General features: G+C 43.4%; 1 protein-coding gene and 1 pseudogene across 1 annotated transcript; one reads left to right on the top strand and one right to left on the bottom strand.

The window, feature by feature from the left end:
• Window positions 1-9,140: 9,140 nt before the first annotated feature.
• LOC119804300 lies at window positions 9,141-13,643 on the bottom strand (annotated as a pseudogene).
• Window positions 13,644-14,723: 1,080 nt separating this feature from the next.
• Window positions 14,724-15,035, top strand: LOC119804299 (DPH3 homolog). The gene is made up of 2 exons (XM_042054330.1): window positions 14,724-14,832; window positions 14,908-15,035. Exons 1-2 carry the CDS (start codon window positions 14,724-14,726, stop codon window positions 15,033-15,035), a joined length of 237 nt encoding a protein of 78 aa, XP_041910264.1.
• Window positions 15,036-17,212: the final 2,177 nt, after the last annotated feature.

The following is a 17,212-nucleotide window of genomic DNA, read 5'->3' as shown; positions in this document are numbered from 1 at the left end:
GAGCATCGGCTAGCCCCCCCCCCCCCCCCAAAGCCAGTACATGCAGTATGATCAAATCCTAATGCCATTGACCTTGGCTTCTCAGCAGCCCTCATTGTCTGCCATGTTCAGGGAGTCCGGTTTTATCCCATGTTTTTTTCAGTCCCAGTCCAGCTGGCCTTGGTGAGCTCCCATTAGATCAGCCCCACCATCTCAGTGGGTGGGTGCACCCCTTGCTGTCCTGACTTCCTTGCTCATGTTCTCCCTCATTCTGCTCCTCATTTGGGCCTTGGGAGCTCAGTCCGGTGCTCCAATGTGGGGCTCTGTCTCTATCTCCATCCATTGCCAGATGAAGGTTCTATGGTGATGTACAAGACATTCATCATTATGGCTATAGGATTGGGCCATTTCAGGCTCCCTCTCCTCAGCTGCCCAAGGAACTAGCTGGGGATATCTCCCTGGACACCTGGGAAGCCCTCTAGAGTCAAGTCTCTTGCCAACCCTAAAATGGCTCCCTTAATTAAGATATATACTTCCCTGCTCCCATATCCACCCTTCCTTTATCCCAACCTTCCCATTCCCCCAAGCTCTGCCCATCCTCCCCTTCACACTTTTCTCTCCCCATCTCCCCTTAGCCCCACCCCACCCCACCCCCAAGTTCCCAATTTTTGCCCTGCAATCTTGTCTACTTCCAATATCCAGGAGGATAACTATATGTTTTTCTTTGGGTTCACCTTCTTATTTAGCTTCTCTAGGATCACGAATTATAGGCTCAATGCCCTTTATTTATGGCTAGAAACCAATTATGAGTAAGTACATCCCATGTTCATCTTTTTGGGTCTGGGTTGTCTCACTCAGGATAGTGTTTTCTATTTCCATCCATTTGCATGCAAAATTCAAGATGTCATTGTTTTTTACTGCTGAGTAATACTCTAATATGTATATATTTCACACTTTCTTCATCCATTCTTCCATTGAAGGGCATCTAGGTTGTTTCTAGGTTCTGGCTATTACAAATAATGCTGCTATAAACATAGCTGAACAAATGCTTTTGTAATATGGTAGGGCATCTCTTGGGTATATTCCCAAGAGAGGTATTGCTGGGTCCTGGGGTAGGTTGATCCTGAATTTCCTGAGAAACACCACACTGCTTTCCAAAGTGGTTGCACAAGTTTGCATTCCCACCAGCAATGGATGAGAGTACCCCTTACTCCACAACCTCTCCAGCAAAGGCTGTCATTGGTGTTTTTGATTTTAGCCATTCTGACAGGTGTAAGATGGTACCTCAAAGTTGTTTTGATTTGCATTTCCCTGATGGCTAAGGAGGTTGAGCATGACCTTAAGTGTCTTTTGGCCATTTGAACTTCTTCTGTTGAGAAGTCTCTGTTCAGCTCAGTGCCCCATTTTTTAATTAGGTTAATTAGCATTTTAAAGTCTAGTCTCTTGAGTTTTTTTTTTTTATATATTTAGGAGATCAGACCTTTGTCTGTTGCAGGGTTGGTGAAGATCTTTTCCCAGTCAGTAGGTTGCCTTTGTCTTAGTGACAGTGTCCTTTGCTTTACAGAAGCTGCTCAGTTTCAGGAGGTCCCATTTATTTAACATTGCCCTTAATGTCTATGCTGCTGGGATTATACGTAGGAAGCGGTCTCCTGTGCCCATATGTTGTAGAGTACTTCCCACTTTCTCTTCTATCAAGCTCAGTGTGTTCAGATTAATATTGAGGTCTTTAATCCATTTGGACTTGAGTTTTGTGCATGGTGATAGATATGGATCTATTTTCAATCTTCTACAGGTTGACATCCAGTTATGCCAGCACCATTTGTTGAAGATGCTTTCTTTCTTCCATTGTGTACTTTTAGTTCCTTTATTGAAAATCAGGTGTACATAGGTTTGTGGGTTAAAATCCGGGTCTTCTATTCGATTCCATTGATCGACTTCTCTGTTTTTATGTCAATATCAAGCTGTTTTCAATACTGTAGCTCTGTAGTAGAGTTTGAAGTCAGGGATGGTAATGCCTCCAGAAGTTCCTTTATTGTATAAGATTGTTTTGGCTATCCTGGGTTTCTTGTTTTTCCATATAAAGTTGATTATTGTCCTCTCAAGATCTGTGAAGAATTTTGATGGGACCTTGATGGGGATTGCATTGAATCTATAGATTGCTTTTGGTAGAATTGCCATTTTTACTATGTTGATCCTCCCAATCCACGAGCAAGGGAGATCCTTCCATTTTCTGGTATCCTCTTCAATTTCTTTCTTCAAAGACTTAAAGTTCTTGTCAAATAGATCTTTTACTTCCTTGGTTAGAGTTACCCCAAGATATTTTATGCTATTTGTGGCTATTGTGAAAGGTGATGCTTCTCTGATTTCCCTCTCTGCTTCCTTATCCTTTGTGTATAGGAGGGAAACTGATTTTCTGGAGATGATCTTGTATCCTGCCACGTTACTAAAGGTGTTTATCAGCTGTAGGAGTTCTTTGGTGGAATTTTTGGGGTCGCTTATGTACATCTTATTATGATAGCTTATTATATATGCTATCATATCATCTGCAAATAACAAAAGTTTAACTTCTTCCTTTCCAAATCGAATCCCCTTGATTCCCTTATGTTGTCTTATTGCTATTGCTAGAACTTCAAGCACTATATTGAAGAGCTGTGGAGAGAGTGGACAGCCTTGTCATATTCCTGAATTTGGTGGGATGGCCTTGAGTTTCTCTCCGTTTCATTTGATGTTAGCTGTCGGCTTGCTGTAAATAGCTTTTATCATATTGAGGTATGACCCTTGTATCCCTAATCTCTCCAAGACCTTTATCATAAAGGGGTGTTGAATTTTGTCAAATGCCTTTTCAGCATCTAATGAAATGATCCTATGGTTTTTTTCCTTCAGTTTATTTATATGATGGATTACATTGATAGATTTTCGTATGTTGAACCAGGCCTGCATCTCTGAGATGAAGCCTACTTGATCGTAATGGATAATTTTTCTAATGTGTTCTTGGATTCGGTTTGCCAGTATTTTATTGAGAATTTTTGCGTCAATGTTCACGAGTGAGATTGGCCTGTAATTCTCTTTCTTGGTTGAGTCTTTGTGTGGTTTAGGTATCAGGGTAACTGTAGCTTCATAAAAGGAATTTGCCAATGACTCTTCTGTTTCTATATTGTGAAATACATTAAAGAGTATAGGTATTAGGTCTTCTTGGAAGTTCTGTTAGAATTCTGCATTGAAACCATCTGGTCCTGCGCTTTTTTTGGTAGTGAGGTTTTTGATAACAGTTTCTAATTCTTCACGACTAATAGGTCTATTTAGATTGTTCACCTGGTCCTGGTTTAACTTTGGTATATGGTACTTATCTAAAAAATGTCCATTTCTTTTACATTTTTCAATTTTGTGGCATATAGGCTTTTGTAGTAAGATCTAATGATTTTCTGAATTTCCCCTGTGTCTGTGGTTATGTCCCCCTTTTCATTTCTGATCTTATTAATTTGCGTGTTCTCTCTCTGCCGTTTGATTAGTTTGGATAGGGGTTTGTCAATCTTGTTGATTTTCTCCAAGAACCAGCTTTTTGATTCATTGATTCTTTGGATTGTTTTCTGTGTTTCTATTTTGTTGATTTCAGCCCTCAGTTTGATTATTTCCAGTCTTCTACTCCTCCTAGGTGAGTCTGCTTCTTTTTTTTCCAGAGCTTTTAGGTATGCTGTTAAGTCTCCAATGTGTGCTTTCTCCGTTTTCTTTAAGTGGGCACTTAGTGCTATGAACTTTCCTCTTAGTACTGCTTTCATAGTGTCCCAAAGGTTTGAGTATGTTGTGCCTTTATTTTCATTAAATTCAAGGAAGACTTTAATTTCTTTCTTTATTTCTTCCTTGACCCAGGTGTGGTTCAATAGTTGACTGTTCAGTTTCCATGAGTTTGTGGGCTTTCTGGGGGTAGCCTTGTTGTTGAATTCTAACTTTAATCCATGGTGATCCGATAAGATACAGGTGGTTACTAATATTTTTTTTGTAACTGTGGAAGTTTGCTTTGTTCCCAAGTATATGGTCAATTTTCGAAAAGGTTCCATGAGCCGCAGAGAAGAAGGTATATTCTTTCCTATTTGGGTGGAATGTTCTATAGATGTCTGTTAAGTCCATTTGTTTCATTACCTCCATTAATTCTCTTATTTCTCTGTTAGGTTTCTGTCTGATTGACCTGTCCATTGGTGAGAGAGGAGTGTTGAAGTCTCCAACTCTTAGTATGTGTGGTTTGATGTCTGTCTTGAGTTCTAGTAATGTTTCTTTTACATAAGTGGGTGCTTTTATATTAGGGGCATAGATATTCAGGACTGAGACTTCATCTTGATGAATTGTTCCTGTTATGAGTATAAAATGTCCCTCTCCATCTCTTCTGATTGATTTTAGTTTGAAGTCAACTTTGTTAGGAATTAGTATGGCCACACCGGCTTGTTTCTTAGGTCCATTTGCTTCATAAACCTTTTCCCAACCTTTTACTCTGAGTATGTCTGTCTTTGTGTTTGAGGTATGTTTCTTGTAAATAGCAGAATGTTGAATCCTGTTTTTGTATCCAATCTCTTAGCCTGTGCCTTTTTATAGGTGAGTTGAGTCCATTGATATTAAGTGATAGTAATGACCAGTGGTTATTAACTCCGGTCATTTTTTTGGTAGTAGAGATTGTGTGTTTCCTTTCTTTGAGTTGTGCTGGTGAAGGGTCGCTAGATGTCTGAGTTATTGTGGGCATTGTTGGACTCCTTGGTTAGTGATTTTCCTTCTATTACTTTCTGCAAGGCTGGATTTGTGGCTATCTATTGTTTAAATCTGTTTTTGTCCTGGAATCTCTTGCTTTCTCCATCGATGGTGAATGCAAGCTTTGCTGGATATAGTAATCTGCAAATGAAGACAACCTGTTGACTTGTATAGGAGGGCTATTTCCCCATTACAAATGTAGTATTCTTTGTACATCAGGAGGAGTCCAGGGGGCTCTGATTGAGACCCTTGGAGACTCTTGGGATGGGGACATATCTCTAAAGGCGGTAAGATGAGACACAGAGATGCAGGTGCTCTGAGAATCAGAGTAGAAATAGAGTTGTGATGGGAGAAGAGTTTTTGACCTTTAAAGAAAACACTTATTCCACAGTCTACAGTTAGCATACCAGAATCTAGCTGGCACTTACTGCCTAATTTGGGGGTGGTCTTGAAGGTATGAAAACAGTTGCACTTAGAGTAGCTCTGACAAACTTCCTCCTCTTTATTATATTTGAGGCTCCCCTGGGATACCTTTTCTCATGATCTTCCCGGGGAGTATTGAGGCCAACCTCCATTACAGAAAAAGATCAAAACCTTTTAAGAGTTTGGAGGAGGAAAGATAGAGAAGCCTCGGATGAAGGCGGGCCTTCTCCACTCATGTTCTCTAGCCTGAAGGACCAACTCCAGTGTACAAAGGGAATCAACTAAAGTTGTCTAGTCTGTCCCAGGAGATGCTGGACTGAGTATTGAGACTTCCACACCTACCCATGGCTCAACTAACATTTCCTCATTTTTCCTCCCTTTCTCTCATGAGGCTCCTTGCTTGCAGGAGCCTAGGCCTACACTATCCCTCACATCAAAAATATTTGCCACCTGGAAGAAAAGGCTCCAAGGGAAAACAATAAAATAAGCTTCCTCTGGCTCCTGGAATATCAATTTTAGAAAGGAAATCCCAGGGATGTCAAACATAATGACCCCCAGCCACGTCAGTGAATAGCTGCTAGAATGTGATAGCTACTATAATCCTCCCTGCATTAGAATCCTGATGCAGTTTGTGATGGCTGAAGGAAAAACGGAGTTAGGAAGAGAAGAGACTAGTAATGGAGAGGCAGAGTCAAGAGAAAAAGAGGCTGTGGAAAGGACAGTTGGGTTTGTCTGGGTAGGGTATTAGAAGATGTTGAATGAAGAAGTGTGCATCCTTCATAGATTTTGCTCCAGTTTCCATAAATAGTCTTCCAAACATTGTGGAAAGCAAGATACTGACTGGACCTGTTAGGGGTGAGATAAAGCTCTCCTACCTGGGGCGTGTGGCCTTCCTTTGAGGTTGGCAGACAATACTTCTTAACTGTAGCCAGTTGTGAGATGTACACAGGGGGATTTTGAGAATGCGGTTCTCATTTAGTTGAAGCCATGAACAAATAAATGTACCATCTGTAAAACTCAAGAAGGCCAAGTTATACAATCTCCACCTTTTATAATCCAAGCATCTCCGGATAAACAGAAGCTTCAAAAATTAGACCAGAGACCCCCATAGTTCTTGTCCTACTTTATGAAGGTTATTTTCAATAACATGTCAATTTCGCTATGGATGAAACTTTGGGAATCCTATAGTGCCACCTAGTGGCCATCTGGTCTGATCTAAAGGAACCAACCCAGCTTCAGAATGTCTCCTGCTACTGTGCTCAGTCAGGACATTTCATTGAGAATGCCTAAAGCTCCTAGGTGATAAGCTTCACCCAGGGCCATGTCTAATCTGAAAAGTGAAACACCATTGGAAGAGAGAATGCCCCTCTCTCCTCTGTGAGGGAATATTAGTCTCCACCCAAAGACTTTACTCTTTGGTTAAACATAAAAAAGAAAAATGGCCGGGCAGTGGTGGGGCACACCTTTAACCCCAGCATTCGGGAAGCAGAGGCAGGAGGATCTCTGTGAATTCAAGGCCAACCTGGTCTACAAAAGCTAGTTCCAGGACAGGATCCAAAGTTACAGAGAAACCCTGTCTCGAAAAACCAAGAAAAAAAAAGAAAGAAAGAAAAAGAAAAAAATGCCCTTGACTTTGTTCCTGAACTATAAGCATCCTAGTGAAGCAATGAACCCCTTCCCCTTTTGAGGACTAGTGAGACCCCGAGGAGATGCTCCAATATTCTCTATTTCTGCGAACAAGCCTTTGGTAACCCTCAGTGTGGCTGGGACGACAAGTACATTCATTATCGACATAGGAGAGACTATCTCTTCCCTGACAACCTTCTCTCCCTAGGCCTTCTTACATCCTGGCCCACAGGCAGCAGGTAGAGAAGGAGACAGACAGACAGACATTGGTGTGGGCTTTTGAAACCTCAAAATGCACCTCTAGTGACACACCTCTTCTAACAAGGCCACACTTAGTCCAACAAGACTAATCCTTTCCAAACAATTCCAGGAGGAACAAGCATTCAAGCATATGGGTCTCCGGGACATTTATATCTCTCTTGACTCCCCTCATCTTTCTCCTTGTATTCAGTTTGACTTTTCTGCCTAGCTATATTCTGTCTTACTATACACCAAAGCAGCTTTTATTATCAACCTATGAGAGCAACATACACTCACAGCAGACAGAAGTATTATCCCACAGTAGACATTCTCATTCAAACCACCACATTTCCTCTCACTGGCCGCATAGGCCTGTAGCCACATCATAAAGAAAATGCCAACCTCAAATGTTTCCAAAGTCTTTCATAGTCTCAAGATCACTGAAGGCCCAAAGTCTTTCCTGAGACTCAAGGCAGTCTTTTAACTGAAATCCCCTGTAAAATCAAAGAGCAGATCACATACTTCCAACATACAGTGGCACAGAATATATGTTACCACTGCAAAAGGGAGGAAAGGAGACATGGTGAAGAAATCCTGGACAAAGCAAGACTAAAAACCATCAGGGCAAACTCTAAATCCCACAACTCCATGTCTGATGCCAAAGGGTTTATTAGATGGCTTCTTGCTTCCAGTTTTGTTGACTGTAACAAACTTCTCTCTGTTTGGATGCTTTCAGGCCCTGTCTGCAGCTCTCCTTAGCAGGTTTCCCATGACTCAGGCAACTTCAACATATTGAGGTCTCCCATGCAGGGACTCCCTGTCATATTCATGGCCTCTTTAATTGTGACTTTCCTTAACTGTAGGAAAAGATTGTATAACTCCTTTCCTATGTCTTTCTTGAGTTTAAACCCAGAACCACATGGCCAAAGTTGCCAAGTTTTTCTGCTTGCTGCGACTACAACCTGGTCCCTTCCTTGAATTACATTTGTATCAGCTTCCTGTTGTTGATTCTTTCCTCTGCCTCTTAATCTTTCTTTTAGTTCTTTTTTCACAACTCGGAAGCTTAGCTGGGTGAGGTCTTGACTTGACCCTTTATTCAATTTGAATCAGACCTTTAAATTTTTTATCTCCTTGAGCACAGGACTTGACTTCAACATTACATTTCTTGATGTTCCTTTTCTCTTCAAACTGTTTATTTTTTAATTTCTTTTTGTCCCACTCTCTCCTTTTCTTTGTATATATGCATAAGAGTGATCATTTTTTATCAATACTAGACTGTCATGAAACCTCCTCTGCCAATCATGTTAGTCAGAAACTCTTCAATGTAGCCTCCATCAGATTTTTAAGACAAGAGCAAAAGTTGCATTTTTTTTGCTAAAATATCACAAGAATGGACTCCAGGCTACTTGCTAGTATTCTTTCTTCCTCTCTGAACCCTTTTGATCCAGGCCTGCACAGTCCACATTACCCTCAGCACTGTTCCTACTGGGATGGCCCATTAAACCCCACTTAAATCACCCAAACTCTTTTCTAGTTCAAAGTCCCAAAGTCTTCCATATTCCTCCAACAAACAGCATGGTCAGGTCAGGTAGAAAGGATTAATAGAACCCTAAAAAAGACCCTAACAAAATTGGCTCTAGAGATAACCCTTCTTCCCTTTGCCCTGTTCCAGGTTCAGAACACCCTGGGACAATTTAAATGCACCCCTTATGAGATCCTATGTCACCACTCACTGAGTCAGGTGGAGTGTATAATCCTGATGCTATTCTTTCTAGACCTTTATTTGCCTGCCTAAAGGCCCTTGAAGTGGTGAGACACCAGATCTGGGAATAACTGAAAGAAGTATATAAGGCTGAAGACTCACACATGCCATTTTTGTCCGGGGGCATCAAGTTGGAAATCTTGAGCCTCGTTGAAAAGGGCCATACTTGGTATTCTTAACGACCCCTACAGAGGTGAAGGTTGAAGACATCTCTGCCTGGATCCATGCCAATTTTGTTAGGGTCTTTTTTAGGGTTCTATTCATCCTTTCTACCTGACCTGAGCTCTGGGGTCAGTAAGCACAATGCAATTTCCAATTGATCCCCAGTTGGGTGGCCAGTCCCTGACTTACCTGGGCAACAAAGGCAGGTCCATTATCAGACCTGATTACCTTGGGTATCCCAAACCTTGGGAAGATTTCTTCTATGATCTTCTTAGCCACCACATTGGCCATCTCAGTCCTGGTAAGAAAAGCTTCTACCCAGCCTGAAAAATTATCTATAAAAACTAATAAGTACTTGTTACCATACCTGGCTGGCTTAATTTCTGTAAAATCTACCTTCCACTAGGCCCCAGGCCGGTTGCCCCTGAGCCTCTTCCCAGGAATATATATGGAGTGTCCTGCATTAGTCATAGCACAGGCCTTGCAGCTTTTGACTACTTCTTCTGCCAAGTCAGAGAGTCCTATAGCATAATAGTCAGAGGACCTAACCACATCTTTTAGTTTCTTGGCCCCCAAGTGGATCAGGTAATGTAAGTTGGTAACATACTTGTGTCCTTCTTTTCATGGGAGGACTAGTTTCCCTCCTTCTGTCTCTACTACCCCATATGGGGTTTCCTTTACCAGTTCTAATTTGCCCATAACTTGATAGTCCTCGGGGGTGTATCTAAAGTTGGTTTCACTGATATCATAATAATCTTTAGGCTCTTTGACTGCCAGGATCATTGCTCCTTGGGCCGCCTGTTTAGCAGTTAGGTCTGCCATCTGATTTCCTTTAGCCACACCATCTTGAGCTTATTGGTGTCCTGGACAATGTATGATGGTTATCTTCCTTGGCAAATGTATGGCCTCGAGGAGGCTCAAAATTTCTTCTTTATTTTTTGTGTCTTTTCCTGCAGATGTCAACAGTCTTCTTTTTCTGTATATTGCTCTGTGTATATAAGCAGTGGCAAAAACATACCTGCTGTCAGTGTAGATGTTGATAGACTTCCCCTCTGCCATCCATAGAGCTTGTATCAAAGCCACATGTTCGACTTTCTGGGCTGACATCCCTTCAGGGAGGCTACTGGCCCAGATCACTTGCTTCCTGTCCATCACTGCTGCTCCCGCCTTCCGCTTACCTTCAACCACGAAACTGCTGCCATCTGTATACCAGCTTGGACTCCTAGGCCAAGGCTGATCCTTCAGATCATTTCGGGTACCAGCTTCTTCTGCCAGAATGTCAGCACAGTGATGGGTAGGTGAGGAGTTATCAGTCTCAGGCAGTAGGGTAGTGGGATTGAGGACAGCAGGGGGAGTGAAGGTCACCCGTTCAGTCAACAAAAGGCTTTGATAATGTGTCATATGAGTGTTGGTCATCCATCGGTCAGGGGGCTGTCAGATAATGCTTTCTAGAGCATGGGTGCCACTACAGTTGTCTGTTGTCCCAGAGTGAGCTTATCAGCATCTTTGACAAGCAGAGCTACAGAAGCAATAGCTTTCAGGCAAGAAGGCCATCTACTGGCAACAGGGTCTAATTTTTTTTTTTTTTTTGTATAGGTAAGCTACTGGCCTCTTCCAAGGTCCCAAAGTCTAAGTTAGGACTCCTCTGACTACCCCTGCTCTCTCATCCACATAGAGAGTAAAAGGTTTGGTTAGGTTAGGCAAGGCTAAGGCTGGGGCCATCAGTAGGGCCCTTTTAATTTCTTCAAAGGCTTTCTGGTGATCCGGGGTCCATGCAAACACCCCCTTCTTTGGTTAGGGGGTACAATGGGGCAGATAGGGTCTCAAACCCAGGTATCCATAGCCTTCAGAAGCCAGCAGTGCCCAAGAATTCTCTTACTTGCCTTGGTGTATTTAGGGTGGGGATCTGAGTTACAGTCTTTTCTTGGCTTCCGTTAGCCACCGTCTCCCATCTCGGAGGGCATATCCCAAATAAGTAACCTCCATCTGACACAGCTGAGCCTTTTTAGCTGAGGCTCTGTAATCCAACTCACCTAATTCCATTAGTAATTTTTCAGTTCCTTGTCTGCACTCAAGTTCAGTAATTGCTGCCAAAAGTAAATCGTCAACATACTGAAGCAAGATTACCTGTGTATTTTCAGCTCTGAAGGTGGCCAGGTCCTGGTGGAGGGCCTCATCAAAAAGAGTGGGAGAATTTTTGAACCTTTGGAGTAGTCTGGTCCAGGTCAATTGACCTACCAGTCCAGTGTCAAGGTCTCTCCATTCAAAGGCAAAAATAGGTTGGCTGGAATGATGGAACCTCAGGCAAAAGAAAACATCTTTTAGATCTAGAACAGTGTACCACTTCCTGTCTAGTGGGAGCGAGCTGAGAAGGTTGTATGGGTTGGGGACAGTCGGGTGTATGTCCTGGACCCTCTTGTTAACTTCCCTTAGATCTTGTGCTGGTCTGTAGTCGTTAGTGCCAGGCTTTTTGATGGGCAACAAGGGGGTGTTCCAGGGAGACTGGCAAGGTACCAAAATACCTTGTTGTATAAGCCTCTGGATATGAGGTCTAATTCCTTATCTAGCCTTGCTGTTCATTGGGTACTGACATACTCCTATGGGGGAGGAATCAGTCTTTAGTCCCACTACTGCTGGGGGAACTCTCATTGCCATTCCCATACCTCTAGTCTCTACCCAAGCCTTAGGAAATGTTGCTAACCATTCCTTCATGTCAGGGGTCTTTGCCTGACTCGGGAGCTCATGTAGTCGATACTCTTCTTTGAGTCTCAGGGCCAATATCATGGAGGTAGGAGTCTCCCATGTCACCTCCAGCCCGGTTCAAGTAAAACTGATCTGGGCCTTCAACTTTGTTAACAAGTCTCTTCCTAATAAAGGAATGGGACACTCAGGGATAACCAGAAAGGAATGAGTCACTTGTCCTCTCTCCAAATCTACAGTTTATAAGGTGGTCCATGGATATTGCTTCTGTCCGGTTGCTCCAATTACTATAGTCTTTATATTCTTTAGATTCTCCAATGGTTGTTTCAGCACAGAGTGCTCAGCCCCTGTGTCTACTAGAAAATCCATAGGCATCTCCTCCACAGTCAGGGTTACCCTAGGCTTGGGGAGAGGGTCTGAGCCTCATCCCCTCTAATCATCTTCTAGAGCCAGTACCTTAGGGGCCCTTCCTTTCTTCTTTGGGCATTCTCTTGCCCAATGTCCTTTTTCTTTGCAATAAGCACATTGGTCTTTGTCCAAGGGGTGCCTCTGTCTTCACTCATCTTTGGTCTTCTGTTGCCCAGGTTCCCTATCTGTCTAGGTCCTGTCTTTCCTTTCTCTCCTACCACTGTGGCCAAAATTCTAGTCAAATTTCTCTCTTGTCTATGATCCCTCCACTCCTCTCTTTCCTCTGCCTCCCCTTCCCTCTCCCCTCTTCCTCTGTCTCTTGCTTATGAAACACTTTCTCTGATTCCTTAACCAAATCCTGCAAGGTATAATCCTGCAACCCTTCTAACCACTGTAACTTTTTCTTAATATCTGATGCTGATTGTCCTATGAAAGCCATAGCTACCACTGACCCTCAGAGGTTGGGTCAAAGGGAGTATAATGCCTGTAAGCCTCCATTAAATGTTCAAGAAACACAAATGGTAGTTCAACTGGACCCTGGAGAATCTCCCTTACCTTGGCCAGATTAGTAGGACATCTTGTAGCCCCTCAGAGACCTGCCATGAGAGCATGATGATAGACCGTCAGCTGCTCCCTACCTGCTGCTGTATTGAAGTCCCAATCAGGTTGGTTAAGGGGAAACCCGACATCTATTTCATTTGGAAGATTGGTTGGTGCCCCATTTGCTCTGAGGACATTTTCTGGGCCTTCAACAGGATCCTCTCTTTCTCTTCAGTAGTGAAGAGGACCTGTAAAAGCTGCTGACAGTCATCCCAGGTGGGTTGGTGGAAAAACATCAAAAACGCCACCACTCCTGTCAGGCTGGCGGGATTCTCTGAAAAGGAAGGATGATTAGCTTTCCAGTTGTAAAGATAAGCAGAGGAAAATGGCCAATACTGGAGGGGTTGGAGGTGGGGTGGTTACACCAGAGGCCCATAGATGCCCAGGGACAACGCCACTGTTGAATCTGTTCCTCCAGGACGCTGTACAGGACTCTGAGCATGCCGACTTCATGTGCTTGTCACAGGTCTCCACCCCCCCCCCCCCGCCCCAATGCTGCTAGCACCAGGATTCGGTATTTGGGGCAGCGGGTAAGGGGGTGGTGGAGGGCTTGGCCATTCAGGTGACTCCTCAATCTCGGGATAGATTTTAGGAGGAGCCGAAGGTTGGTTCTCGTGCAAATTCTCAGGCCTCGGAGCTACAGGTTTCAGTTTGTGCTCCTACTCTCAGAGAGCCAGGGCCTGGGAGCCTAGCTTCCGTCTACGCACTCAGGGCTTAACCCATGGTGGGGGATCCTGGACCAAATCTTGCCATACAATAATGTATGGTTGTTGATCGGGATGGGATCCTGGTCCTTCCTGAAAAAAAAAATAGCTTTAATTTCAAAAATAATGATTAAATCAAAGGTGCCCTCTGGAGGCCAGCTGACACCAAGCACCAGCTACTCTGAGGAGCAAAATGTCTTCCATGGCCCTTTCTTAATCTCAATTGACAAGTTGTGTGCTCTAGCCTTAACATCAGTGCAATGATCCAGAGTCAAACTCAGAAGGGTCATCACAGTCTGTCCCATTGTCAAAGTCACAAGTAAGACAAAACAGAGACCGAAGACACAAACAAAGGCTAACAAAACCATTCCAGAAATACAGATGGCCGGGAGGGCGTATAGTTCCTCCAGTTTAGGAGAACTTCTGTATCTTCACCAGCACCCAGACAGGAATCTCCCAGGCATCCCTGGGGTATACCTCCTCACATCCTGGGATGTCTCCCAGGATGGCAGTTGATGATCTTCTAGCACATCTGCTGACCAATCCCTCTGTCTCCTCCCGAGACCCGAGCGACTGCAAAATCAAAAGTACAGAACCTGAATTCAGCCGGCAAGGAAACACAAAGACACAATGTCTCATCTCCAAGTGGGTCTTCGGAGACGAGGGTGGTTGCCAATCCAAGGACGAGCCCCCAAATGAAAGACCCCTGGAGTTGGGAGACTCTCACTCAAGTCTTGGGAAAACACGACCCCCCCCCAAGTACTCACCGAGAGACTGTCCTTGCTGTAATCACATGAGGTTTATTGACAGGAACCAGCGTGCTGGGGCGGAGACTCATATCCCATGCAGGGGTAGAGGAGTTCGACCCTGAGTAGCTGGGAGGAGGGGTATTTCAGGGAAGAAACCACAACCCAAAGAGGGTAGGGAGGGCATCATTGGAAGATTCCAAAAATACCAGCAATAATCACAAGGGGGTAACTCCCCATTTCTCAAGATTGTTCTTTAAGATTATAATCTAACTTTGTGGTCAGACAGTTCCTGGAACAAAATCACTGAACCGGCCAACCTAGATTTTTGGCTCTACTCTTCCTGCTAGGGGAGGGGGGTCCTGGATTTATCCTGGTCTTTCACAACCAACCAACCAACCAACCAACCAACCAACCAACCAAACAAACAAAAAATTGAAGATGAATACAAAGATTCCAAAGGTACAATGGTACCTATAGAGTAACCACTCATTCTATAGAGCAAAGGACTTAGCTTCTTACAAGAGTTCTCTGATCTGATAAAGCATTAAAAAAACAGAGGCTCCCAGGTGGATCGGGAAGCCAGGTCATCCCTGCCCTGGTACAGTTAGGGACACTGATGTGGTGGACTTGGTGACCATGGTGGTGTTTCACGACGAGGTGGAGATCAAGGACTTTCAATATGGCAAGGACTCAGAAACTTATTTCTACCCCTGTCCCTGTTGGGACAACTTCTCAATCACCAAGGAAGAGTCGGAGAGTGGAGAAGACGTGGCACCGTGTCCTAACTGCTCTCTCATTATAAAAGTGATTTATGATAACAATCAGTTTATGTGTGGAGAAACAGTCCCAGCGCCTTCAACCAACAAAGAGTTAAATGCTGAAGAAGCCCTCAGGAACCCAAATCCTGAGCAGCAGGAAATGAGCCCAGGTGGATGGATCAGGTGCTGAGTAAACCACCTCTCTACAGGACAGCTGTCTGTGGCTTGCTCTTCCATGGGCATAGATCATTATCAGCCGCTGAATTCATCACAAGAAATGAGCCTGTGACGTCAGCCCTGGATTTTTTTTTTTTGTTTTGATTTTCGAGACAGCGTCAGTCCTGGATTTTATGCTTATACAGGATTGGAAGGATTCCTCATTGTCCATCTGAATTTAAAGGATGACGCTTTTTCTTTCTCCAAGGTGCATCATTTGAATATCATAAAACTAACTAATTTTTCTGAAAACAACATCATCCACTTTAATCCTGAGGCTTTTTATTTTATTTTATTTTATTTTAAATTTACTGTTTTATTTTTATTGTGTGTGTGTGTCCATTTGTGTGGGGGTATGTGCGTGTTAAGTACAGCTGCTCAGAAAGGCCAGAGGCATTGGGTCTCCTGGAACAGGAGTCGCAAATGGTTTTGAGCCACCCAACATGGGTTGCTGGGACCCAGACTTGGGTTCTTTGAAAGCATGACATGTTCCCAACCTCTGAGTCATTTTTGCAGCCGCAGGGCCTTTATTTTAAAAGCTAACATTTTAATGGTGGAGTTGAGGAGCTGATTCAGATGAGGCCTTTTTCTGTCATTTGCTTTCTTGGAAACTTAAGGGAATCTGTGTCTTTCCTGGTTCTGTGCTCTGGCTCCTTTGGTAGCCAGCTGCCCTGACCTTGCTAGGACTGCATTGTTCCTGTTTGCAGTCATTCCTGTTGCTCTTCATGCACAGAGTTCAGTCATGGTATTGACAGTGAGGCCACAGTTTCTCTATAGCTTCCAGTTAGTGACTGAGGAAGGAAAAGCTGGACTGAAATGGTAGAAGAAACAGCTCCTGACACGCGGTGCATCCCTTATGTTAGGACAGGGGAAAAAGAAACACAGCCAATGGAAGAAAACTGGTGTCCGTGAGAGGTGTCAAGTCTGCCAAATTGAAAAATGAAAGTACATGAATAATTTTGCCAGGTTGAAGCAAGTATTTCTGTATCTGGACCTTTATTTCTTGAAATGACTGAGGGGACTGCATTTCAGACAGGGGTTAGGTTGAGTCTTTATATAACAGCAATTGTAACCTGTCATAGCCTGTGTGGCCACTAGTCCTAATAAGTGACACCTCCACAGCAGAGGGTGAGCTTGAAAATGTGAGTTGGCTCTAAACAGACATGCCCATGAGAGCACACTAATAAGCGTACACATAATGGTGTCCAAATCAGACATTCAGTCCTGTTGAGCAGGACTAACCTTGAGAAAGAGAAAACTGTGGAGCTGAACTATTACTCTTCCCTCACTGAGGATTGAGAGTAGCAAGAAGTCAGACTCAGTTGTGCAGAAGTTTGAGAAGTTTCTGTAAACACAACTTTGCTGTGAATACACAGACTTGAAAGTGCATTGGTATCCAGCAGATAGGGGTGTGGCTCCTGCAACTAAAAAATAGCCAGTAGGACTGGAGAGATGGCTCATGGGTTAAGAGCACTTGCCCAAGATGATCTGTGTTCAGTTCCCAGAACTCACATAGTTCACAACTGTCTGTAACTCCAGTTCCTGGTGTTCTTATGCCTTCTTCTGACCTTTGTGGACACCAGGCATGCATGTGCGGCACAGACACAGATGCAGACAAAACACCCATACAACTAAATAAAATTCTTTTTTAAAAAGAAAGAAAATAGCTAGTAATTATGCTATACCCACCCACTCAAAAAATAAAACAAAACAAAACAGAGTTTTGAGTCTCATTCTGAGAATTCTTGAAGGCAGGATCACCATTTTGGAGTGAGGTAGAGGTAAGAGCCAATGGCTGGCTGTTTCACTTTTCTGACCTTCAAATTGAACTCCAATATCTGTCTTTCTGTTGTTATTAATAATCTTACATTTTATTAAGAGCCAATGTCTGTCTGTTTTGTTTTTCTGATCTTCAGGTTGAACCCAAATATCTGTCTCTGACTTTTTATTAATCGTGCTACACTTAGTTCCTGGACAGTGCTCAGTCTCAGACCCTCAGATGACTGAGGCAGGCAGAACTCTCTCAGCATCACAGTGAAAAAGAAAGTATTTTCTACCCAAACAAAGATAAACAGTCTTCCCTCAACTATACCAATACTACTGGCTACTAGATATGCCAGGGACTTCACACCAAACAGGTCTCCAGGTCTC

The sequence above is a fragment of the Arvicola amphibius genome, chromosome X, assembly GCF_903992535.2.
Source record: "Arvicola amphibius chromosome X, mArvAmp1.2, whole genome shotgun sequence".
NCBI lineage: Eukaryota > Metazoa > Chordata > Mammalia > Rodentia > Cricetidae > Arvicola > Arvicola amphibius.
Note: the sequence above shows the minus strand (reverse complement) of the source record. Positions and strands in the feature narration are given on the sequence as shown.